We start from the raw sequence: 27,367 nt of genomic DNA, 5'->3' as shown, positions 1-27,367 counted from the left end.
AAACAGTTTCTCTTCTGTTTAGTGTTGGTTTTGACAATAAAATATGGTATGGGAGGAAGGCCAGCTCCTCTGGATGCTATTGCAACTAGTTGTGTTGTTTGTACCATGAGGGGCAAGGTGGAACTACTCTGTGAGGTAGCAGTAGCAGGTGCAGACAGCTGTTCTGAGGGTTGGGAGCAGCAGCCTTCCCCAGCAGAGAGCTGTGTGCTCTGGGAAGGCTCAGCTCTGTGCTCCCATCTCCACAGCACAACATCGATGCTCACAGGGATGATGCTCTGTGAGTTATTTCAGTACATCACAACTGCTGCACTACTCACCATTAGCTCTGTTTGCTTCATATCTTTTATCTCCTCATTCCTGATGAAGAATCTTTTGTTATTTGCTTTCTTGTTAAGACCTTGAAATAATGTTTTAGATTAAATACCTAAGAATACAGATACAGTATACAGATTCTAATATCATTACTTAATATTGCACTGTTTCTTTTTGGAAACTGATCTAAAATCACACAGAGGGGTGGTTTGCAGTATGAGATTTTTTTGTTCCCAGGTGTGTCATTCAGCCAGTCCTCTGTTTTAGAAAGTCCACCTGCCCAAAGCTGAGCACATGATTTCTCGCATAGGATTTCAAAACAAGATTCCTGTCACGCATGAATATTGAAAATGCCATATTGCTTTATCCAAAGTTTCTGCCTACTCTGCACTTTCATAGGCCTTTTTACTGCACTGGTTTTGGTTGTTTTTACATGGGTTTTTTTTTTACTTTTATTTTTTGTGTGGGTTTTTTTGGGGGGAGTTGTTTCGGGGTTGTTTTTGTTTGTTTGTTTGTTTGTTTTTGGGGGTTTTTTTGTGGGTTTGTGGGTTTGGGGTTTTTTTGTTTGTTTTGTTTTGTTTTTTTGAGGATAGGGACATTGTTTTGTTCTGTTTTTTTCCCAAACAGTACCATTGGAAAGAATTTGCAGATATTTACAGATATTAATTTGCAGAAATAATTATCAAAAATGCCTCCCTCAAGCACCAAAATTAAGTTCAGAGATTTGAGCCACAATAAAATGGAACATTGAGCTCTTAACTGACAGAATAACTTTTAAAAATATTTTTTAATCTCACTTTTATTGCATGTTTGTACCCAGTATCAGCTCTAAAGCTCTACGTGCACGTAAGAGTTATGAGAGGGTCAGAAGCACCTCAGAAGACAGTGTGCTGCTTTTGGCTGGGGTAGAGTTAACTTTCTTCACAGTAGCTCGAAGGAGGCCGTGTTTGGGTTTGTGCTGAACACAAGGTTGGTAACACAGGGATGTTTTAGTTACTGCTCATCAGCACTTGCCCAGAGTCTGCCTCTCACACCACCCCACCTGCCTGTGGTTGCTTGCACAAGAAGTTGGGAGGCAACAGCTGGGACAGGTGACCCCAGCTGACCACAGGAACATTCCATACCGTACATTGTGATGCTGGGCATATAAAGCTGGGGGAAGGAAGAGGAAAGGGGGATGTTTGAAGTTACAGTATCTGTCTTCCCAAGTAACCATTACACATGATGGAACCCAGTTTTCCTGGAGATGGCGAACATCTGCTTGTCCATGGGAAGTATACGTGTAAGAAAACAAGTTGAATTTAAACATGAATACCTTTTTATTGTTCTTTAACTCCATTTAAAATGAAGTATCAATATCAAAATATAACAAAAATTCCTAATTTTGCCAAATATTTTCACTCATCTCTTGTTGTGAGTAGCTTTGGAAAGAATAACATTTGCAGAACACAGTTCTGCACTTAAACACATCTCTCCCAAATTATTCATGGTTCCTGCTGTGTTCTGTACTTGCTCTGTGCAACATTGCCTTGCCTTAATGTGCCTTTGCTCTTCTGCTGGAGAGCAAAGCCTATAGTGTGGACAAGGATCAGCTGTAAGGCTTTACCCATTCTTGTTTCTTACAAATTTTTTGTACTTTGAGAATTGTCCCTCAGCAGTTACTTTCTGTAGTAACGTGTTAGTAGTTTTTTACCTTTATAGTGTGGGTTGATTCAATTATTTTCTAAAGTCCTTGGAGTGTGCTCTGAAATACAGGACATGGAACAGAAACAGAATAAAGACGAATGCAGACCTGCATACTTGAGAGATGCCTTATCAGTGGAATCAGCCTGTTGCATGAATAAAACCTCATTAATACAGTGCTGGTTTTTCTGGAGGGGAGGGTGAGGAAACCAAAAACAAGCCATGGAAGGTTAACCAAGCGTAGCAGGTGTTTTTCAACATGTAGCAATGTCCTCAAGCACACTTAAGCAGCCAGCCAAAAGGTGCAATGAATTGTGTTTTGACCTGCTCTAATTCTTGTTATCGGGACATCTCTCTTGTATGGTGAAACTGCAAGTAGCAGGAAAATTACAGGAACCAAGGAAAAGAGTTGTTTCCTCTGAAAGTTCCGGCCCTTGGATCTGGTAAGTTTTCATAAGCCATTTGGCTTAAATATTAACTCTCTTCATGGCACATAGCTGCCCTAAGGAGCTCTTGAGTTTCTTCTGTTTGCTGACGGACTTGCTCAAGGAGTTTGGCCATTTGGCTTTTTCTGAATGCTAATGAAAAGTCTGGATCTGAAGAGGAATAACAGGTGTTAGGCAACTTGCTGTTTTTTGCTATGTTCTAATGCAGATGCATAGAAAACTTATTTTTCAGGTTAGATACAGTTGGTTGGTGGTTCTTATTACAGGTAAAGCAGAAAAACACCACACAAAGCACATACAAATTCAGTTTTCATCCCCAAAACCATTCAAGATTGCTGCTAAATTCTCCTGATCCAGATGTATAAATCCCAGTTGCCAAATTCAGCCTTATGCTGCAGCTGCCTACCTAGATATAGTAGGGTTTTGGCTTTGGCTCTACATACATAAAGATATGTGCTATATACAGTTATTACCACATTATAATCCTCATAAGTACTCAACTTTTATCCAAAGACAAGAAGACTAACTTAACCTAGCATAATATTAAGTAATGGACTTTGAAGTATGAAGATGTGAGACTTCCCAGCTTTACTATCAGCTATTCATGCAATTTCCTTATTTGCTTGCTTCAACAAAATAAATTAAATCACACTTGAAAAGCTTTTAGGTTGCATCTAGTGCCAAAATTTCTTATATAGGATAAGATTTTCCTGAAGTCCTGTTTCCCTGCTGTTCTGAATGCCTTTACTTTTAAAGCAAACAAACAAAATCCTCCCGCCTTTATTGGGAGATACTCTTAAAGAGCTGCTTAAAAACATGTAAGGTAACAGCTACCCTTGAGATTATTCTGTTTTCTTAAGTGAGCAGAGCTAGTCCCTGGAGAAGTTTGCACTGTCAGTGGTTGGACTCATTTTAGAGGTCTTTTCCAACCCTAATGATTCTGTGATTTCTGTTACTAAGCAGTGCCTGTTTGCTGCTGATGGGTGCAGGCAGCCTTGGCAGGAAGGACGTACCTGCTCGTAGTCTGCAGAGTGTGGAGATGCCCAGCTGCTGAAAACGGACCTCTTGGTGGGTAAGAAAATTCTTGAGGTAGGCTTGAATCTCTCCAATGTGATACTTGCATAAAAGCATCATTTTTTCTGTGTAAATGGGAGAACCACTGGAGATCAATACAAGCCTTTAAGCACTCTGAAAACTGATTTTTGTAACAACATTTCAATAATGACTCATCCACCTTCAGCTAAAACCAACATTACTGCAAAGACTGGCAAGGGACTTCCCTGTACTACAGCTTCTGATAATACTGCTGATACTTCAGGTAAAGAAAAAGATGAGTGGGCTGCTGTGCTGGGAATCTGATCCCTGTGCAAGGGGTCTGCTGATTGGCAGTAGTTGGCCTGGCAGGTGAAGCTATCCATTAGATGATTATGCTGTTGGATTCTGTTCACTACCTGAGAGTGCTCTGTTGCAAATCCTCTATGCCAGAAATGAAACAGATTTGGATTTTCCCTTACTAGTGACTCATCACAGATTTCAGTTTTTCTTATGTCTAAAATCTAACCATACCTTTCTAGAGAATGTTGCAAGTATCATCAGAACACCTTTTTCTTGCAAGTCTTAAAGGCTCAGCTGCATGAGGCAAGTATTTAAGCATAAAACTGTTTTCTGCAGGTAAAAATAATGTTCTTTTATTCGCTGTCATAGAAACTTGAAAAATTTTGGCTACATTCTTAAAACCACTTTACTTCACTGCTCCTGCTAATTTAGTCTAGAATTATATCAGCAGGATTTCGTTCAGTAAGAATTTTTCTATTGCTGGTCAGGGAGTAGAGTTACTCTAAAATTTTGGAACACAGCCTCTGCTGTCTGTGGGGGATGCCATCACATTTTACATACTGAGAAAGAAGGTCAAACAGAAAGATATAACTTTGTTTGAAGTGACCCTTGTCGAAAACACGTTCTGATCTCTCCCATGATGAGGAGTATGTAAATGGTCTCCCACCTTCCTACTGAAGCTGTTTGCAAGGACCTCAGAATTGGCTATGGACCAGCTCTGCAGAATGGCAGTTCTTGAAGAAGGCAAAAACCATGTAAATCAGACCTTTATCTGTGGTCCACTTTCATCCCTGGAGTTTCTCATGCACTCAAGGACTGTTTTATTTCAGGGGTGACTATAGGCATTTGTACTCTGAAAAATTTGTAGAGACCAAGTGGGGGGATGATAGAGGAATATTTAAGGTTGTTCAGTGCCTGACAGTCCTTTGGGAAAAGGCTAATTTCACTCCAGACAGCCACAAGTCTCTTTGAAAGCACAGTTAATCCTATGTGAGTTACCGTGACCGATCATGTGCTGGATGATGGAGGCAGCATGAAAGGATGGCTCAGGATGTTCCAGTTGGCCGGCCAGTCTCACCAAGCACCTTGTCAAAGGTTCATCCATCCACTGGACCATGTGTAACATGGCTCCTTCTGGAAGGCAGAAAGGTAAGAGTGTAGTCTCTAGATAGGAACTCCAGTGTCAAAGAAATGAAGCTGAGAGGTCTGCCAGAAACTGCTGAAGTGGTGAATCCTTCATGCAACTGGAGAAGCAAAATAAGTGCTGAACTTGGTTAATAAGTATGTTTAGATTGTTATAAAGGGTCATGTTCTGAGGTTATGCTCTCAGTAAGGTAAGGCCATGGATTTGGTTCATATTTTGTTGGCTTTTTGTTCTGCAAAAATGAATCACTTTATGTGCAAGATCCATTCTTGGCCTATTGGGCTCAGTCTGTCCAGCAGCTACTCCAGGAGCATGCTCCACTCGCAAAATTAAATGTGATGTGTTGCCAGCTGCATGGCCATTACACCAGATAAAAGAGATTACTTGTTTCACAGACAATATCCAATGCTGGGCCATGTTGGGAAAATTTACACTCGTCCTTTCTGCTATAAAGAGTGCTGTACCTTTCATGAGTGCCAATTTGGTATCTCTGATAAAATCCATGTGCAAAAAATTTCAAGATATAGACCTACTTCGTATTTTAGTCTTTTATATCAGTTTCTGCAATGGTAAAATTATTTCAGCCTGAGAAACTGGGAAATGTTACAAATAGAAGTAGACAGGCCATGTACAGCAATAAAGTTCAGCAAAAAGAGAAAAAATAGAGTAAAGAATTTTAAACAGTTGAACAAAAGTGAAGACAATGGAGCCCATGTATCCTGCCAGTGAATTGGATTTTGTTCTTGAAACTTACAACGAATTTAAAAGGAAATACTTGGGCTGTGTGTCCAGCTGTGCTCCATCTCCTGTTAGAATCAATACAGGACATGTACACATCTCTGATTCAGCCACTGATGGAGGGTTGCTGCCATACCTTGCTTTGCTAGCTCAGCAAGGCAGGATGTCACGTAACGAAGGGAGTCTTCCTGAGTGTCGGTCAAAAGCATGGTCTGGAGGAGACCTTCGACACAGCGGCTCTCAGTGATTCTCTGCCACAAGAGAGAGAGTCATGTTTAGCACTTACACTGTGGTTTAGTGGTGTCTGGGGGCTTCAGAAGTACTGAAGTGAAACCATCAATAATGGAAATGTCTCCTCCCAGCTCTACCACAACCAGGTGAAATCACCTCGGATTGTTCAGAGATCACCTGTACTGAGATACATATTTCATAGACTGAGTTGAAAAGAGATAGGAGACTTAGCCTGTGCTGACCAGGACTAAAAGCAAAAAATGAGACCAAGAAATGAGTTCTGAATGAGTCAGCTGGAGGTGACTGGTTGCTAGTGAAGTTGAATCATGAAGTCATCAGCTCTCTGGGACGTCCTAACAAGGGAAGCTGCTCATGGCTCCCTAAGCGAGCTCAGGTGTCTATCAGCAAAAGGGAGTATCTTCTTCTGATACTCATTTTATGCTGCATTTTATGCTGTCTTTTTTAAACTTGTTGCTTAGAGGTTCAAGGTGAATTTGAGACTGCTGCTTTTTAAGCTCCCACACTCTGTTTCTGTCCTGCTGGCATAAAAACAGTACTGCCTTTTTCCTCTTGTGCCAAGGACTTGTGTTTTAGGGAACATTCCTTAGAATTGATCCTGGAAACCTGGCACTCCCACTCATGTCTGTTTATTCACTTATGCAGCGAGAGCTTGATACTCTCTACACTATAAAGCTTTATTGAAGGTAAAGCAGGTCCAGCTGATAACAGCATGAAGTCACAGAATTTAAGTATTTCAAAAAAAGACCATATTTGTCAAACCTTGAATGATGGTCCATTTTTATTCCTACTGTAGGCCTTAATTTTAAGGGAACCTAGTTTCCTGCAAAACTCGATGTCACAGCTATTAGAAATATATGTAATTCTTATCTTAGTGAAAAAACCCATAATTTTCCTTCTGTCTGGTTTAAATCTCTGGAACTAGTAGTACTTGTATTGTGAACAAAGGGGGGAAAAAAGAACTGAGTCTTGAAAAGTGTGTACTAGGAAGTGGTAAAAGCAGAAGTGAGGATTTGGTGAGGTTTTTTCCTCAATATTGATTGCTACTGGTGGTACTGTTTGATCAAGGTACTCTAAAAGGCAAGGAGAAAGGAAGTGCATCCATGCATATGGATTTTGAAGCAAAGTCAGCAAGAGAGATCTTGATAGCATTTTGGCATAGCTAGTATCTTGCCAAAGAGGCAAAATGTACATCAATAGCTGGGGTTCTGTTTCACAACGAACAGCAGCTGAAGCATGAGAGCCAAGAAAAAAAGATTCAGTTCATAACAGACCTCACATTTTCCTGAACAATTCCTTTAATCAGTATGAAATGTTCTTGCTTGAACTTTTTATACCTATGATGCAGTCAAATTAGGTAACCACATCATTCATAGCAAAAATTAGATATTTCTTATTTTAATTAGTTTTTTTGTATTGTATTGGGAGAATATGAATAAAACTACCTTTCATTATGGTCCTTTTATTCATATGTGCAATTTTGTGTAAAATATATAGCAAATTGGCATATGTTTAATTACCCACAGAATTAATTAATTTTTTTAATGCTGATTTGACATAAACACAATGGCAACCTCACAGGATATAGTTCAGTGACAAACATTGTGTACCTACCTGTCTGTTTTTGGAAAGGCACAGGTTTTTGATGATGCAAGCAGTATGTCCAACAATCACAGGGTCTGTTTTATGAGCTGCCAGTAACGTCCCCAGGCTCTGCAGGAGCTCAGCACATGCCAGAGTGTCCTGAGAAGAGCAACCAGTATCTCAGTTATCATCCAGTGTGGACGACACAACACAGCTTTGCAGTGAGCTATGCAGAAATCAAACTTAGTTCTGCAAGAAGAGCATTAGTTTGCTTTTTTAAACCAAGGATGTGGCTGTCTCCAGTGCTGCTTCTCTCAAGTATGGTCTGATTGCACTGACTATTGAGCATGTGCTATGGAAAGCTGGAGTCTTCAAGGTTGTGTAGTTTATTGTTGTTTCCATCAAATGCCTCACTGGGGTCATTGCTAATCTGGGGAAGGATGTGTGATCCTGACTGGAAAGAGAGGTTGTCAGGGTTGCTGTGAAAGGCAGAACTACATGGTGAAGTACAGCAGCAGTAGCTCAGCAATTTACCTGGCTACAATAATGGGTTGTATGGTTAGATCAGTTTGTGATCAGGCACCTCTTCAGTAAATATGTCCTGAACAACATCTTCTTTACACACATTTCTCTGCTGTCTGATGATATTTTAGAGGTACTTTGCTGGGTATCTCTCTCTGAATGTAGTCTTCCTCCAATTACCATTAATCTTACTTGAATCACAGAATGACCGGGCTTGGAAGGGACCTTAAAGATCATCTAGTTCCAAACCCTCTGCCATGGGCAGGAACACCTTCCACTGGGCCAGGGTGCTCAGAGCCCCATCTAACCTGGCCTTAAACACTTCCAGGGATTGGGGCATCCACAAATTCTCTGGGCAACGTGTTCCAGTGCCTCACCACCCTCACAGTAAGGATTTTTTTTCCCCAGTATCAAATCTAAACCTACTTTCTTTCAGTTCGCAGCCATTACTCTTGTCCTGTAGTATCAGAGTCTGGATTACTGCACAGGTAGTTACCTCAATAACAATATGGATTAAGGAGGCACTGCTGTGTGTAAGAGAAACCTGACTTCAACAGAGTTTATTTTAGGTCTACAGTTAAAAGCAAAAGATTTCCTCTTGGGAGTGTTTTTTCATTCAGTCTCCTTCCCTTAGGAATTTAGGAGTTTTTAATGCAGTTCTTCTGTTTGTTCACAATGAATGATATTATTTGTACTGCTTGGAAACTGAGACACATTAGCAAGGGAGTTCAAGATAAAACAAATCATTGGTCCTATACACAGCTGCAAAAAAAATCACGTAATTCTGAAACCTGTGAAATATCAGGATCACTAAAGCAGTGTTGAAAGGTGGATGTCTTTAAAAGTTAGTTTAGCTTTAATCTTTCCTTTGCTTAAGTTAAATTGCAAAAGTGTATCTTATTTTCTTTTAATACCAGCTGACATCTTCACTTAGCTCATTTTAAGTACTGTCACAACCAGCAATCCTAAAATAAGACAGGAAAGTAAGTTGAAAGGGCAGTTCTATGCCTAAACACAGGGCATTTAAAGAATCCTATACGCAGACATGACAGTAAATTATCCTTAGATTTTCTTTAAAGGAAGAAATAATATAGTTTTAGATAATCCAATTAAATTACCACTGATGACTGTCTTCTATGCTTTTGGGGCCAAATGTCCTCTTTTCTATGTAATCCCATCAACTACAGTACCCATTTTTGATTTGCTACAACCTGAGAGGAGGAAATTTTCTATGGATTATAAAGGAACTTTCTAATATATAATGACTTCCCCGCCAAGATCTTTTGTTTATTTAGGACCTACATTAGCAAGTGACAGTACTTGAATTTTGCTGAACTTCTTTTTTTGGCTGGAATATGGCTGAGATCCAGATTTTGTTTTCTGGCTCAATTCTGCACAGTGCAAGAGAATCACGAGAAAACTGTGAGTAAAAATAGATTGAGTGATTCAGATGGATATTGATCTAACTTCTCCCAAGACTTGAATATTAAAAAAAAAAAATAAAGGCAAGGAAAAAAATTCCAACAGCAAGTGTGCTTACAGTTGCAATGCTGCACTCATACTCCTTACACAGGGATTTCTTGACAAGGTAAATATTATCCCATTTACCAGTTAGCAAAATGTCAAGGCAAAGTTATTTTGTACCTGGAATGGAGATTCAGTGGCACCATCTGGAATAGACAGACCCTGACTTCCAGGTCTTTTACTCAAAGGAATTTGACTTAAAAGACTGTTTTCTCACAAAGCCTGTTTCTTTAGTGTTTCAGTGTTGGCCTGTCCTTGGGAAAACTGAATAAAATTCCCTCTGAAAGAGGGAAATTTTCCAGCCCTTGCTGGGAATCTCTGTCAACAGCCTGACCAGGAGATTGCAAAAATGGGGCTGAAGCAGGGCAAGGAGCTCCCATGAAGCATTCCTGGGGGTTTGCTTCATGGTAACTGAAGGGCAGACAGATTCTGCCCCATTGTATCCTGGGTAGTATTTGTAATAATTCAAGCATCACTTGACTTGGTTGTAAAGGTTAGCTTTGTTCAGTGGTTTGTTTTCCAACAGCTGTTCCCATGGAGAAGTCCCTTTTTCAGTCACGGAGAATTCAGCCTGAGTTAGAGAAAGAAACGTTGAAAAGACTTGAAAAGCAGGCCAGAAAAGGCACAGAGATGGGGAGGCAGGATATGAATACAAAGAGGTCAGACTCTTCTCAGAGTGCCCAGGGCTCGCTCGCACAAAGCAGCAACATTCAGTAGTCAGGGACAGCCATGTTTTCTCGCTAAAACAAATTTAGAGATGTAGATACTTCTCACTGGGGAATAAAGTGAGATGCTTTGCTTTCCAACCTCCTGCTACTGACCCTTTTTCCCTCATGAAGGATGGGCTGTTTCACCACTGATGTAGCAAGGCTGAGTTCGCAGAGTCTTTGTTCCCATTGATGCTGACCACGTCTCTTTGTGGCCAGGGATTTGAAATACTGGTAAAGACAAGTTTCAGGACCAGGAAGAAAAGGATTTGTGGGTACTCTTTCCTGGGAGAACAAAAAATGTGAATGATGTTTGGAGACAAGAAAAGCAAAACTGAGTGAAGACCATGTTCCAGCATAATGTCTCCTACTGAATAACATATTTACTGTGCAAACAGCCTTCAACTAACTTAATGCATTTCAATTGCAAGCTTGTTGAGAGCAAATTGTGCTTTGATTGTATGAGGCAGTTTGACAAGCAACGAGGATGTTCTGTGCTCATGCAGCCACTCTGCCTTGTATAGCTCTGTGCTCTAGCTGCTGCTTTCCCAGGCATTGAGCTCACCCATTTTCCTATCACGTCCCAGAGGTAGGGGAGGTGCAATTTTGGTCTGCAAACGGACAACTGAACTGTAATATGCCAAGCTTTCCAAACCCAGAGTAAATTCCCAATCAGGCTGAGTGTATTTCAGGCACAAGAAGCACCTAAGGCCACCTGAAGCTATTCAGACCCTATCACTGCTGCTTGAAGCAATGTGGCAGCAAAGGTTCTCACATATTTTTGCTCTATGTACCCAACCTCTGACTAACTTCAAATGCTGTTGTTAGCTTAAAACACTTACCAAAACCTTTCACATCTATGTTCTTAAGGATGTCTTTAATTACTGTAAAGAAAAGTTTATTTAAAAACAAGAGTAATCTGTCAGTACTTGCTGTAATTTAATTGTAGTCAGACTTCATGTATTTGCTAGTGTTGCACTATTAATGGTGGTGTTGACCCTGAACATGGGCAAAAGAATCATTCTGTAACTTAGGAGATGAGGATACACAGTCCTGGTGAAAGTCCTAATGCATTAACTAAAGATAGACAAGATTTCAAATTCTGTTAGTCCCCCTTATTGTTTTGATCCTAATTCAAAATATGTCAATATTCTACAAATGCACTTTTGAATAACACTGTCCATGTAGGGAGTAACGTATGTTTGCTCTTTGTTCTGCACTTATGCACTTTAAATGTGTGCTCTAAATCAGTTTCTCTGCTTTTCAGTGGGTGGGGGAGCTCTGTAGCCAAGAAATAACTTCCTTCGTTGCCGTCCTGGTGGCAGTCTCTCATGGTGCTGTGTATGTCCTCCCCCACATACACCTATCTGGGGACTGAAGGGACTAGAGGGAGTTGCAAGGAGTGCAAGGCAGTATCCATATATCCAACGGCTCTGACACCCTCTCCCCCTCTTCTCTCTCACTGGTCTCTCCTTTGGATCCCCCTCAGCACAACAGATGGCTCCTCAGGTAGTTAGTGACGGTGCAGATGCAGTAAGCAAAGCCTTGTTATTTTGGGTAGGAGAGAGAAGGGTTGGGAAGGCTCCCAGAGTCTCTTGGTCATCCTCATATTGCATTTCTTAGGCTGTTTTGCCATAACAGAGTGTTACCCCCGGTGGTGGCCAGAACCAGTCTTTCTCCTCTGTTTTTGGGAAGTGATCTCGCATACCTGGTTGGGTGGGTGCAGGGAGAGTATCCAGAGCAGAGCAATGGAGGCACGACGCACATCCTCACTTCCAGAGGCCAGGAGAGAGCACAGCTTGGGCAGGACATTCTCAGCAACCATCTCGGCCTGGATGTCCACTGGTGTGGGAAAACAAAGGAAGTCAGGGGGGCTCAGAGCTCTGCAGGGAGTAACTCAGGCTCTGACTCAAACAGTTACATCAAATTAGAAGGGACCTCCTCATCTCCATGTGATGGGGCAATGCCAGATGTTCAGTTATAACAATAAACCCTCATTTGTTCTGCCTCCTTTTGCTGAGGGATTAATACAAGCTTGATGGCAGAATGTAGGTTTGGGCACCCTCAGTCTGTGTCTGAACCTCAAAAAAAAGAGTGAGAGGAATTTTCTGACTCTGTCACTGGCATAAGGCCAGGTATGAAGGTGGTAGCTTCTGCTGAACAAACAGAATGACCTCCTAAGCACCACCTATCTTGCAGAGTTATGGTTAGCCAGAAGAGAGCCCAGCAATCCCACCGAGTTGTTATACCCCACTTGCCCCTGCAACCTCATGAGTGCACTAAAAGGCAATGCCAGAGCAGCCAGCAGATGGAGAGGCAGATCTAAAAGGTCAAGCAGACCGGGTGTTTCAAACACATCAAGGAGTGGCACAGCAATTCCTTCACTCTCAGCTCCTCTATAATTGTGACTGCTTGAGAATTAAGCACCTCTACATTTCTAGATGAATCTTCTTTCTCTTCTACCCTGGAGTCTGTTACTTTAGCACTGAGTGTGCCAGTCCTCTGCCACTATTTCCTGAATATGTCATAGAAATGAATCTTGGACATTTAATAGGGTTTTTTAGGCAGATGATAAATGCATGGGAGAAAATTATATTTAATGATAGACAGAATCATGCCTTGGAGAAGACAGGTCCCCACTCAATAAGCAATTTCAGAAGACATTCTGTCCTAATTGGGTTTAATGCTTAGGAAACATAGAAAGAAGGAAAGCTTAGCAACTCACTGAGGCTCTGTGCATAAGCACACCTCTGCTGCCTTTCTCACTTTCTCCAGATACTCCCCTGCTACCTGGGAGCTCTAAAACAGATTTAGTTAGGATATGCACTGCGCCTTCCTCTTCCCTTAAAATCCAGTTAAAATGTAGAAAATGTCTCTTTGCTTTTGATAGGAAAGGTTCCCAGCCCACTGTGCTCACTCTGAAAGGCAGAGAGAGATAGAAATAGTGTAGTTTCTTTGTCTCCAAGACATTGCTTACCACTGGTAGCCAAATTTCTTAGGCAAACACATGCCTGGCTTGAAACCTGCTTGTGCCAAAGAGGAAAACCAAAAATTAAAAATGAGAGAGAGGAGGAAAAAGAGCAGTTTCAGTAATGCATGTTCTTGCCTATTGCACACAAAATAAACATGACAACACTAGTAAGCTCTTACATTATCTTCAAGAGTAAGTTTTGGCACATGTTTTTTTTTTTTCCAAAGTTTTGATGAAATTTTTTTCAACCTCCTAGTATCATTCATCCTATTGTTGATGAAGAATGGGGTTCATATGTTGGCTTTATTTTACAACATCTGATAAGTTATAGGAAAATGAAGGGAAATTGTCCCATTTGCTTTGTGGTTTTTTTCACCTCCCTTCTACACAGAATTTCAAGTTCCACCAGGAACTGTGGTTTCTTGAAGTTTCCTTGATATGGCTTCCAACAAAGCAAAATTTTCAAGATGTCATCCTTGAAGCCATACAGTAGAAGTTCCGGATACCAAAAAGAAAAAAAAACAAGTAGCACAACAGATGTGTCAGACAACTTCTGTCACACACACAGTGATCAAAGACAGAGCCTGGACAGGGCACTTCTCACATGACACTTCAAGTTAATAGCATACAGGCTATCCTAGTCTAAAAGAAGTGTCCAGGGCTGTAGAACAACTTTAATAATTTCCCTTTGCTTTCTTCATACATTGACCTTGTAGAACCCATCTATTTTCTATTATAGGTGTCTTTTCTTATGGGACAGATGCTGCATAGGTACCCGTACAGTAGATGAACAGAATGATGTGAAGCTGAAACTGGAAGCCCAAGTCTATAGCTCTATTTGGATGCTAAGTCTTTTCACAAAGAGAAAGCTACAGCTTTACCTTGTCCACAGAAGAGGATAGGAGAGAGATCAGTGTCCGCAGCAGGAATCTGTCACTGGGTCTCAGCAAGGCTTTGTGGTGCTGAACATTGGCTGCCATGTTGCTCAGGGCAGCACAGCTGTAATACTGCAAAGAACCAAGAAAAAACATAGAGAGAAAGGTCACAGTGGTGACACACTGAAGAGAATACAAATAAATTGGAGAAATGCTCGGATTTAAAACCGATGAAAATAACATGCTTTTTCATCCTAAGGGTGTTTATAGGGTTGACACAACATGCTGTAGCTGCTCCAGCAATCCTGCTGGGGCGTGTAGTACATTCATTAGGACCCTGGCTGTTTGGGAACATGCTCTGCTGCTGCAATGACATTGCTGCTGGCATCTAAGTTAAGTCATCTGCATCTATTGTATTATATGTTTACATTGATTTACTCAAGTTGGATGTAGCTATTGCCCTAGCATGCCAAGAGATCATTTCAAAAGGTCCTAACCATTAACGCTAGGGAGGACTATACATATAAATATACACATATCTATTACTAGGGAGGTATAATTACAAAAAACAGGTTGAGCTACAGAGATGGAAATTTTAAGATGAATCTCAGAGAAATCTAAAAATGCAGAAACAGTTTGCAGAAAGCAACTCCAGAGGGTCCACCCCTTCAGAAACCTAAAAAAATCTGAGTAGAGATAATTAAACTGATGGGGCAAAAAAAATTTGTGCTACTCAAAGGACTGAATAAACAAACTAGCAGAGTGTAAGGCTTACAACTCTGATTCATAGTTTATTTATCAGCACACTTTTGCACTAAGACAAGCTCTCTGCTGAGTGTGCAGAATCACAAACAGGTGTCTGTGATAGGCATAAAATAGGATGTTTTACAGATATTTACAACAAGAAAAAGATCTTTTCAACTTGTCTTCTCAGAATACTTAGTAACATTGCTTAGAGTGGATGATCAAAGTTAGGATGCAAAAATACCCCAAACAAAACAAAAAACCAAAACCCAGAGGAAGAGGCCTATCTGCATCATGTCTGATGATCTGAAAAACACTAGAAGGTACCCACAGAACAACCCTGTGCATGCATTAATGTGTGCTGGCAGAAGAAATTTTGCATCATAAACTTTCTCCTGTGCAGTGAGACAAATTGGGTCTTTTAATATTTATTATGTGACTGAGCTGAGTTTCACCAAGATGCTCTCCCATGTTTTTCCACTTCACTAGTGAAACCATTCCTCCTTTTCCCCTTTTTCATTTCTGCATACTGAGGTTTGTGCTCTCCTTACAGTCACGATGTTACTGTTTTAAAATCTGACCTATTTTAGTCATACCTGGACTTCTGAGTCAGGAGATTCCAGCAACAAGGCAAGAACTGGTAGGGCTCCTTCCTTGCATAGAACTTGTTGGATTTTCTCTGCCATTAAAAAGAAAACGTAAAAGTGTCTCCTCCTTCCCTCCCTCTCATCTGGAGGCACCATTCAAAAGGGATGTGCACAGTTCTTGGGTTCTAAAGAGTGCTGATGCTGTCCAAATATATGCCAGTCAGTGTGACTGGAGAGTATATCATTTAGAGCTTGCGTAATGTAGCAGTATGCAGATATTTTAGCAAAAAGACTAGCAGGCTGTCTGATTAAGCTTTTGATGGTTTTATGCTAAAAACTGCTCTGAGAGTCTGAATTGCTGGAGAAGCTGAAATGCCTCAGGTAGAATCTTCACTATGATTTCTGTGTTTTAAAAACAAATTATTTAAAATATTCTGAATAATACCAGAAATGTAATAGCCAACTGTATAAGTTCTTGCCAACTGTTTCCTTGCAGAACAGAGTTCAGAGATGTTACTCGTGACTTTATCGTTTAGCTCTGTGGAATAATGGTATCGTCTTGGTAGGTGAAATTTAATGCTTGTTTATTTCAGAGTTAATTATGGTAGTCTACATATAATTGCAGAGGACCAAGTACTACTTTTGATAAAGCTGTTTGCAGATATTCCAGGAGCCTTTAATGTCTGACCCATGATCGTTATACATAGCATATTCCAGCACTGAGTTAGTCAGAACAAGCGAAAAGCTCTTAAAGCTCAACTTTGTTGGATAAGCTCCTGAGATTGCTTTAAAGTACACCAAATGTCCTGCTATTTTTTTAGGCTAAATTATTTCTTTAACAAATAGCTAATTTTTTTTCCTATTTCGTTGACTGATTGTTTAAATATTCATACACTAGCCCCTTGGATTTGAAAATCAAGCTATTTTGTTTTGCTACTAGGCAAAAAAGGGCCTGTATCAGTTAAACTTAAATCATCAACCTGTGGTACCAATATGAATGCCATAAGCAGAGGAAATAACTTGTTGCTCAGATATGCTTTTATTCTTGCCTTAAACTTTAGGATTATTTTTCTATCAGTGAGTTTTCTTTTGGCAATTTAGGTAAACCATTAGTCTGAAAATACCTGATTGTGTTAGGTTCAGAATAGCACCAACTGCATTTTGCTGGACTCTGGGATCATAGGAATTGGCAAGAGACAGTAGGGGTGTAACTCCTCTAGCAGCACCAATAGCCTCTCGGTTGGACTCTGGAGAAAATCAGAGAAAGAAATAAATATTTACTGCCATCTTACTGTGAACCACAAGCAGGACAACCAGCAGGACTTATCCCTTGGTGTTCCCTTCTCTGATTTCTCTGCATGCTCAAAGGAAACTCTTAAAAATTCTGAGAGCTTAACAGGAAGGAAACCAATTCATGATTTCTGGATTAGCCATAAATCACAGCTGGTTCAATGCTTTTGCTTTCTGACTAGGATAATTAAAATATCTTTAAGATCCTTTTAACAGGTTAACAGAGAGTCTTGCTTCATACCCTTGGTATGTCTGATCAACCTATTCACAGTGTGATAACAAAAAACTACATAATTAACTGCAGGTAAGGTTTAATTAATTTAGAAGGGTATATTCAGGGCCAAGTTCCTTCTTGGAATGTCCCTGTATTACTCACTTGACATCTACAAACAGTGCAGAGGTTTCTAAGGACAGAATTTGATTTAACCATTGGAATTAAATTTGACAAGATAATGCTTTTTTGAAGTGGTGGTGATTCCTTGCATGGCAATGTATTAAGTTGTACAGTTGTATTCAACATCCTGGAGTACAAGGAGAACTTAAAAAAGGGCAGCAGAATCTCTTAGGACTCTTGGATGAAAAACTGGTGAGAAAAGAACTTATTTCTGTAAAATTAACAATATTTATGCACAATTTAAACAATGGCCAGTCTGTGGAAGTTTGCTGAAAGAAACAGGAAGCAGACAGAACAAAAAAAAAGAAAGGTATTTGGATGAGATAAATCTTCAGGTGCTAACTAACTTGGAGAGTTATGAGAACAAAGCTGCTAGTTTTATACCTAAAGCCTATATTGTGAGAAACTGACTCACTAGACAGATTAGCCAGGATGTTTATTCAAGTATAGTTCAGAGAGTATCAGTTTAATATTCCAGGGCAAGTAATTTTCTGTCTTCCTATTAGTATATACTCAAGTAAATAACTTTTATTCTGAAAAAAAATTGAGCAAAATAATTGTTCTGGGAAGAGTAATCTATTTAAAATAGCTTTTCCATGTGGAAAGCTATTATTCTGGTGAAATATTCTGGTCCTTTTCATAGACAAGCCCTTCTCTAATCTAATCTGCCTGCATACCATTCTTCTGTTTCTCTCAGTAGAAGCAGAAAGTCTTTTGTATGACTCCAATGGGTGTGATGCAAACTACTCAGGTGAATAAAAAAGAGAAGTAAAAAGATTAAGAAAAAATTTAGATATCACTGGTTCCCTTATTCTTGTACACAATATACTCCATGAATGTTTGTGAATGTGGAAAAGAACCTGACCTTGAGAAAAGGAATTATGAACATTTGGACAAAACTTGGGCAAATTCTTTCTTCTATCAGATATTGTGCCTGAACACTTGTTTTACCAGTTTATGATGACAGACTGGATGGGGAAATCTATCTCAGCAAGATGTGTAACTATTGCCATCTCTGTATGTGAAGTGGCAGGATAGATCATGTTTCTGTCCTGGACTACTTGTTTATCTTAAAAAATGTAGTCCCTCCACTGATGCCACTGCAACCAGTGATACCCCCTGGAATGCTTTTAGAAGGAAGCCATGTGTTTGAGACACTCCTCTAAAGTGGGGAAATCAACATCTACTCAAGCTGTGTTTGAATAGCTCACTAATTTATAAATTCTTTCTTTCCACTCTCTGACATTTGTGTGCCTAAAAATTCCCATCAGAACAAGTTTGAATGTACTTTACACTCAGTGCAACCTCCTTGTTTTAGCTTAAAGCAGATGTTCAGGCCCCCCTAAACCCCCAACATGTGAACATTTAGTTCTGAAGTACTCTGAGTTCTTATCTCAGAACTGATTCACTCACTTTCACTCAGTGATTAAAAAGCTGCAGATAATTGCAACTATGCATGTGTCCTTTTGCTGCATGGACAAATGCTGGTGTTGGAACAAACTAAGCTTCAAATAGTTTTCCTCTGAATGGGTTAGTTTGTTCTTATTTTCAGGTCCCTATTGCAGCTGGGAGACACTTAGTTTACACATGACCTGCAGTAACACCGCTAAACAGTTTCACTCTGTACATAGTCTTGCATGCTTGTTGCAACAGAATTAAGACCATTCTTAGATGCAGAATTTTAGTCACCTTAAAGCCATCTAAGGATCTTCCTAATTTGGTTGTGCTTCCATATTTATCTTTTTTGCATAAATGGTCTTCTTGAAGGATATGACTGAACAAGATACTTTTCTCAAGCAGACACTTAAAAATATCCAGAGTCTGTGAGCTAAAATTAAAATAAACCCTGGAGAATTGCCTCTTGCTTTAGTCTCATTGCTTTGGTATCTGAAGATAGTCTGAAAAACAAATAAATGGATCCAGCCCATTTAAATTCTAGTTAAACTGTGACGGAGATCCTCAACACTGATCAAACACCAGGGAGCAACCCAGCCTATGCAGGACTGCCTACCTCTATGTTCAGCTTTGAAAGCTCTTTGAGTGCTTAATTTGGCGTACTTGTGCTCAGAAGGACATTGGCGCTTGAGGAAGTGTGCAGAGGCAAAAAAGACCACAGGGAATGAAGGTGGCCTGGATCTGCAGTGGCTGAGGGTCCCCTGTACTCCAGGTTAGACATCTAGAAGGCTATGAGTGTCTTCAGGACTAAGTAACATCCTTAGGTGCCCAAACAAATCACTTTCTCTGTGGGCTGTTTAAAACAGGTGAAGGGACATCTCTCTGTAATTTTTAGGGGCTTAACTTCAGTGATCCTACACAAAGAAAGTCCTTCTAGAGCCAGGTACCTATAAGTTTAGTGATGCCATGACTAATTAAGACATTTAAATGAGGCAATTTGCATTCCACACAAAGTAATACAGTATGTGGAATTCTTAACCTGACAATAATGTACAATGCTTAAAAATAAGCTCCTAAGGGAGAAGTGTTTAAAAACCTGAAAATAAAATAAAAAGGTGGTATAAAATGCAAATCAGCACTTTCATGTGGTTGGATCCTGCTTATCCACTCCTCCTTTGCAACATAAATACTTAAATGAGGAATTAACACTTTCATCATGCTTCCCTCAGCCTTCTGGGACACCAGACTGCACCTTCCCATGCTGGAGAAGGAAGCTGGCTACAGGAAGGGAAACAAATGTGAAAACACAGCTTTTCTACAGACTTGTACACAGTTTGTACTGGAGAACTACAAGTTTGCACAAGGTAGAGTAGGACAGACTAACATAATAACCTCTCTTTTGGTAACTGTGGCTGAACTTACCTGTCTGGATACCAGGAAAATATTAATATCATTATATGAAATATTCATATTCATAAGCAGAAGATGGTGACAAATGCAAGTAGTACATGATGGATAAAAAACTGACTGAAAGCAAACTGGAAGCAAATTTTGCTGAATGGAAATGACCACCTGGGAAGAGGCTACAAATGGAATTCCATGAGGGCTAGTCTGTGCTTTGAATCAGAGAGTTGAAACAAAGATGCGAACGTAGAACTGTCAATGCAGTGGAAGACCAGAATATTTTACAAATAAGAGACAAGTCAGAATACTGAAGCAATGGAAACAGAATGAAACCTGTACAAAATGCAGGGATCTGCACTTGGAAACATTTGTGGTACAGAGCCTTGATTACTTGGTGTCTGCTGGAAATAGCAGCAAAGGAGGAGCAAGCCTAAGTGATTAAGTCAGCTGTAGGATGACCATATCACCATGGCACAATCACCAAACCTGCAAGTGTTACCATGAGATGTACCATAAAACATATTTCCACATGTGCCACAATAAAAGGCACAGGTCCAGTTATGAGACCCCAGCTGAAATACTGCACATTTCTTGTGACTTCTCTTTCAGAAGAGATGAATCCAAAACAGAACTCCTGAAGCATTTATCTATATCTTGGCACTGTAACAACACCACTGCCTGAGGCCTGTGGTATCACCATACAGCACATGCAAATGCTATGTTCCATTCCTGGAACATATAATTTATACCCGGAAGGACTCTGAAGATGAATGGAGAGTCTCACTTACAAGAGGAGTCTTAAAAGACCTTGGCTTTCTCAGTCTAGTAAAATGAAGGAACCTCATCAGCATAGACATCAGAGGGACAGAACTCCTGAAGCAAAAGCCAATGCAGACATTAATTAAGATAAGCCAGTCATGCATACATTTAGGATGAAAATCAGAAAAAGGTTTGTAATCATAAGAGCACAAAGTCAGAAACACTGAGAAAAATAACTGGAATGTCAGGAGGTTGAATTTATGATGTGGAAATACCAAAACTTGTTGCTGCATCTTATGACTCTCAAACCAATTGCAAATAGGTTGCATCATCTTAAAATATGATGGAAGAATTGAATGAATTCACAGCTGAGGATAAAGGCAAAGAGAACACTCACCTGAAACAGCCAAAGTCATGATGCAGGCACAGGAATTACACTGGACAGTGGGATCCTCTGATTCAAGCAGATCCAGAATTGGCTCAAGTAAACCCATTTGGACAACTAATTCTTTGTCAACTATTCAAAAATTCAAGAAAAAATAGACAAATAAAAAAGTAAGGAGTTAGTGATTTTGTGGAAAGAATACATCATCCATTGACTGCTTGGGCGATCTACATTACGATTATACAAAATAGAACTAAGATAGAAACAGCCAGAAAGCCACTCACAGTCTCCAGCTGGGCTTGCTTAATTCTCCTTCAGATGCATGAAAGACTGTAACAGATGTTTGGAGGTTTTAGGCCAGAAGGTCTCAAATCAGGTTAATTTTGGCAAGAGCAACTGCAGTTTCCAATACGTTCACAACTTACTCAGCAATCCCCCTCCCCCCTTTCTTTTTCTTCTGAGGTCTACCATTTAAGTATCATTTTTCTTTGTAAATAGTGACATGATATTATTTGCAGCAAAATCCTTAAGAAAGAAAGCAAAGAAAAAAGCCAGCTTCGCTGAAGACTGACCCTGTCTTCTGCTATGATAGGACTGCAGGATGGAGCACTTGTTGTGGCCCAGGTGACCAGGAGAGCAGTAGTAGATGCAACAAGGGCTCTGCTGATGAGGTGTGGCATGTTCTTGCCCTGTCTATCAACATAAACTTTATTGCGAAGTTATTCTTCTGCATCTCCCAGATTCTATTTCATATCTATTTTCCCCTTTGGTTATAGAAGCAATTGTACTAAGCATTTAAACTTTTTTTTTTCTGCAAGCAATTTAAGACTAAGGTCCAGTTCATAAATAACCAGAAAATGAACACTGTCTTGTATATAGAGTTTATTTCTATTAGCTGTATCTGTTGTTTAAAAGGAAAAATGTCTGTAGATCCAAGAATGAGAACAGAATTCCCACACTGGCCTGGGAATAATTCATCAGCCTTTGCACACAGATCCAAGAACTCATCACATTACATAATGTAGCTGGAGGGATCTGATCTATCTTGGTGCCACCAGAAGCTATGTATATTGCAGTCAGAATCAGACTCACACTTGTCCTATGAGGAACACAAAAAAAGGAATCTAGATTTGTGTAGAAGTGCCTTCTGTCTGAGTCTAGCTAAACAGATACTTCTTCACCTGAAGAGAGATGTGTCATTAATTACTCACTATTTCCTTCCAGTAGGAAGTTGACAAGGGACAAGGAAGACATCTGCTGCACTTCCAGGTCAGCAGAACGTAGTAAGGCATAGAAGGGTTCCAGATGTTCCACAGGCAGGGGGATGTTCACTGCAAGAGTGAGAGGCAATATTCATTAATCCTATTGTTCATCACAGTCACATTTTTCCCTTGATGGACTTAAGCATGAGGTGCTCCTATATATAGGTTGAGTGGTATTCACCTTCATTAAAATTCCACTGCCACTGGCAAACAGGGCAAGTTTCCTGAAGAGGTTTTGAATAATCAAGTACTTCAAAAACATCATGGGAAGGGACGCAGTGTGCCCTGCTACCAAATAAGTCATTCTGCCTCACAGCAGGTCCTTGCCTTGTTGGCTACCTGCACTTTTTATCCAGCAAATAATACATGGGATAAAGCTATAATCCGAGTGACAGAATATTCTTTTTGAAATAAAATTAAAATAAATAAATAAATTGCAACCTGCTTATTGCTAGTATTTTTACCTTTTTGTAGAATTCAAACTCTTGCTGATATTTTATTTGGGATATCTAGGCTGACTCCTAACTATTAACAAACTACCTTAAGAGCTAAGTGATCCCACAGAATATTTGGAACAAAGAAGAATGTGTCCTTCATAACTTTTCACTACAATCTATCTTCTGGAGTATTGTCCTCTTCTGTATATAATTTTTAACATTAATTGGTCACTATGTCCATTTCCTTTCACCATAGTTTGACTGTGTTGCTTTTAGGAGATTCAGTATACACTAACTTTAAATACTTTGGGTTCTGCTGAGCTTCACATAAGTGTAACAATTTCATAAGTAACAGTCTTTCATCATCGTAAGAGATATCTCCTGATAGCAAAACCCAGAACTGACTCTGCCTATGTGGCAATGATAGTTTTCCAGCTTCCTTAGCAAACAACATGGCATGAAAGCAAAAAAAAAAACTTGCTTAATGAATCAAAAAGAGTTTCACAGTTTGAAATAATATTTTTATTTATAATTACATGAAAATTTTCTAATGCTTACTGAGATAACTTACTGTGCTGACTCATATGCAAGTAATAGAGGGCAGCTGACTGCTGTAAACCTGGGTTTTCTGAAAAGGATAAGGTCCTCAAGGCTTCCAGAGGGTCCTTTCCCAGTGGAGACATTTCAAAATCTAAAGATGTAAAATGACAGCACAGGTTTAACTACATCTGTAAAGGGTTAGTTTACAAAAAGAAATTAAAACTTAAAGCCAACCAAATGCATAAGGATTTTTGTACTCCATAAAGCCCATCTATCTTTATTCACGTTTCCGTGAGCAGAAGCAATAGATGAACTGGGAATAACCTGTCCTTGGCAATGCCTCTTGTAAAGCTCACAAAGCTAGTGATTGGAAACAAGATAAATTATAACCTTTAGACACTTTTATGCTATCTAATACAAATGCAGGTGTTCTTGTTCTCCACAAAAATCTCTACATTTTTCTGAATCTTTGTTAAAATACTGAATGTGGTGTTCTTAGTTAAGAGTATATATTTCTAATTTATTTTGTATTTCTACATATATTTATAAGTATAGAAAAAGTATATATTTCTAAGTTACCATATCTGAAGTTCACTGTGTTTCCTGTCTTGGGTATTGAAATACAGGATTTAAAGCAATAGCAACATGCAAACTGGCTTGACTCAGGCTTAAATTTCTAGCATGAGTCTACCTGTTCTTGAGTATGGTAGCTCCCCTACGAATAAACCAGATGTTCAACAACAGTCATCAAGCAATAGCAGTCATGCATGACTTCTGTAAGTCACTGCATAATATAATATGTGGAATGGAGCAGCAGAGAGGAAAAGGAAAGGGACACTGAATGAAACAAAGTTAAAAAGGCAATGTATGATTGATCAACTGGTGGAGCACACAATTTTAAGATATATTTTCAGGCAATAGATTAAAGCTGTGCTATAATGATTGAAATATCTCTGTGAAAAATATCTAGATATTACGTCCCACGAGACAAAGAAATGTGAGGGATGTGAGAAGCACGAGTGTTCATGCCTCACTGCAAAACACAGCCAATATCTCAAGCCATTAGAAGTTGCTGACATGTCAAGACTAGCAAACTCCTACCCTCAGAATTAGGCAAGTCAGCTTCACAGAACTGCTTCATATAAAGATAATTTTTAAAAATAATTAGTAGTATACACAAAGGGAAGGACTTGCCTGGGTGTGCAAGGTTTTAGACAAAAAAAACCCCAAAAAATCTCTTCATGTGATTTAATTCTGTTCCTTTCACTATCTGAACCTGAATCTATCTGATTCTTCTAAATATGGTTTTGTCTGGGAGAGTGATAAAACTCAAACCACTCAAAATTTTCACCTGCTCAAAATATCAAAATTTGCTGCCCTGGTTAACAGATGAGTGTGATGATCAATGATGAAGTCTCTCCTTGCACCCAAATTGCCCAAACACTGTCTTTTTGCTTATTAGATTTTGTTCCTATTTATTATATTTTGTTTATTATATTTTGTTTTGAGGATAGGCTTGTTCCCTCTTGGAATAAAATAAAAGGTGAGTGTTAAAGTAAGAGGGATGTGTCTTGGTTCTCTTTGTGAGGCTTCCCTGCCTCCATTTGTCTAGGTAGTAAGATTTGGCCATCCAGACAACCAGATTGGTTCTGCTTCCTGGGTGCTGTATGTGTCCTGTCACAGACAGTGGGACCTCCCTGAAACCCCTCATTGTCATGTGCACTGTTGTCAGTGAAGCCCTAGGTTTCCTGCTGCTGTACCCCAACTCCCATGGATCCAAGACAGAGCAGAGTTTTAATGACTGATCTCAGAGAGGAAAGGATCTCTCAGGAAAACACACATTTATTATTTTCAGGGAACACCAGTGGCTACTACAAGGAACCATTCTGGCCTCCCCTTTATTACATCTCAGCCATCAGCTGTGCGGGGATACTGCCAAGACAGGCTCCTATAGAGTCAGGAGCACGCTGGACTTTGGAAGAGGAAGTTCAGCCCTGGAAGATCTCCACTGTATAACAAGCTGAAAGATCTGTTCCTATTCTAGATATGAATGTCAGGATTTAAACCAGCACTAAAGGTGCAACAATCAGTGAACCTTATCAGCAGCACAGGACCCACTACATTCACTGGATAATGGCACCAGCTAATACCATCTGAGGCTAATCCACACATGTTCCCAAAAACCAGAGTCACCAGAGCAATTATTCCAAAGGTTATTCCATGACAGATCATTTCAAATAGAATTAACCATGTCACACCAAGGAAAAATGTCTCTCCTGGTTCCCCTTACAAGATTGTTTCATGTTCCCAAAAAGGACAAGTAAATGAATAGTAGTTCCACACCCTTCACACAAACCAAAGTAGGGGACTATGCAATTTTGTGTAGTAGCTTTAGCCCAAAGCTGTTAAACATAAAGTATACCAAATTAGTTGTGAGACAAAGCAAAACCAATCAAGGAATGACCCCTTTATCTCAAGATAAGGACTATTTTTAGATTGGACAACCAACAAAATACTCATTCAAGATGATTGCAGAAGTGAAATAAAAACCCAAGTTTTCCTATTGATATTGTATCCTAGAACAGGACAAAGAGGATATCACAAACAGAAAAACAGAGGAAATAGGCAGATAACCTGTAAAGTTAAGGAGATAGATGAAGACATGCATTTACTTTGATTCAAACAGAATCCCATGATTGCGATTAAGCCTGATGTCTCAAACGTTTGCACAAAAGCACGGTTGCTTGGAATCCTGAGAGCTCAATGATGCTTGTCCCAGGGTGACTTTGATCTTCCCCATGTATAGCCCAGACATTCCTAGCATAAGTCCCAGTGTTCAGCCAACACAGAGGTGCACAACTGTGCACATCACACTGTGATCTGCCCACTTACAGATCAGCACTCACGTAGCATCCAGTCCTATCAAAGCCTATGTCCAATTTTGTCTGTTCCTTTTGACTGATTTCAAAAAAGTAACTTTCATTTCTAGAAGGACTCACTTTTATGAAACATATTTACATGGGTTATATATTAACAGTGGTGGCAGAGCAAGAAAGTTACTGACCACTTCTACCCAGATCCAACTGTTGCACGACTTGAGCCCTTGGTGTCGTGTACACAAAGAAAATGCTCTGTAGTTCTGGCCTTTCCTCATCATCACCAAGCTGCTCAATGCCATACCAGAGCAGAGCAGATAGCAATTTGCTTTTAACCCACAAAATTAATCCCTTTGCTCTTTCACAATCCTTTAGAAATAGAAAGTCTTCTTACCTGTTTCAATATGCTGCAGAAACTCCTGTGCGGTCACTCTCTCATGAGGCTGTAGGATGGGCTTGTACAGCTGTCTGTTTTTAGAGCTGTTCTGTTTTAAGCAGGAGCAATTGCTTATCAGAGTTAAGCATTCCTTGATGCCTTGCACCAAGTCAGAGGACATCCTCTGAACAAAGCCTATGAAGTCCCGCAGGAGCTGCATGCATCGTCCACATAGCTGACCCATTCTTGTTGCAGCAGCAGCACAAAGCAAGAAGAAAAGTAAGGAGATGGAAAAAAAAGTTTCTTCTCAATTTGTCTGCTTTTTGCACTAGCTTGCCTCCTCACTGTTTGTTCTGTCTTACAGATATTAACACCACACCACGCACAGATGCTGTAAGGCAGACAGACTTCTGTGTCCAAAAAAATACATTTCACAAGGCTGGTTTCTGCAGATCTCCTGAAGTTCATAAATTATTATTTAAAATGAGTGCACCGGAGACACACCTTCCTTTCACTTGAAGAGAAGTAAGATAATGACCTAAACACATTTCATAGAGAGCAAATGGAGTTTAGGTTATGGATCATACAAGCCCGTATGAGACTAGAAAAACTCTGGGATAATGGAAAATGCAACCTGTTTTTGTAAGGCAGCTTTCCACATGAAAGGTAGGCACCACCTTGTCTGCATGTGTACAAGCTGCAGCTACCAATTGGAGAGAGGAAGATGAAAAAAAAAAAAAGAGCAAGCGAACAGGTTTTTCCAGTTTTTGCTGAAGCACAGATCAGAACAAAGGAGCTGTTGGACAAACAACTTATAACTCAGTCACC

The 27,367-nt window shown here is 39.8% G+C and overlaps 1 protein-coding gene across 1 annotated transcript; it reads right to left on the bottom strand.

Annotated features, from left to right (window-relative positions):
* Positions 1 to 1,620: 1,620 nt before the first annotated feature.
* LOC115902810 (vacuolar protein 8-like) lies at positions 1,621 to 27,134 on the bottom strand. Its single transcript, XM_030946628.1, has 14 exons — positions 26,558 to 27,134; positions 23,319 to 23,438; positions 22,260 to 22,379; positions 21,061 to 21,180; positions 16,546 to 16,668; positions 15,431 to 15,513; positions 14,097 to 14,222; positions 13,222 to 13,267; positions 11,953 to 12,086; positions 7,522 to 7,650; positions 5,795 to 5,909; positions 4,776 to 4,910; positions 3,455 to 3,580; positions 1,621 to 2,591 (listed from the first exon to the last, which is right to left on the bottom strand). Exons 1-14 carry the CDS (start codon positions 26,781 to 26,783, stop codon positions 2,470 to 2,472), a joined length of 1,725 nt encoding a protein of 574 aa, XP_030802488.1. The 5' UTR covers positions 26,784 to 27,134; the 3' UTR covers positions 1,621 to 2,469.
* Positions 27,135 to 27,367: the final 233 nt, after the last annotated feature.

Source organism: Camarhynchus parvulus, chromosome 3, assembly GCF_901933205.1.
Source record: "Camarhynchus parvulus chromosome 3, STF_HiC, whole genome shotgun sequence".
Taxonomy (NCBI): domain Eukaryota; kingdom Metazoa; phylum Chordata; class Aves; order Passeriformes; family Thraupidae; genus Camarhynchus; species Camarhynchus parvulus.
Note: the sequence above shows the minus strand (reverse complement) of the source record. Positions and strands in the feature narration are given on the sequence as shown.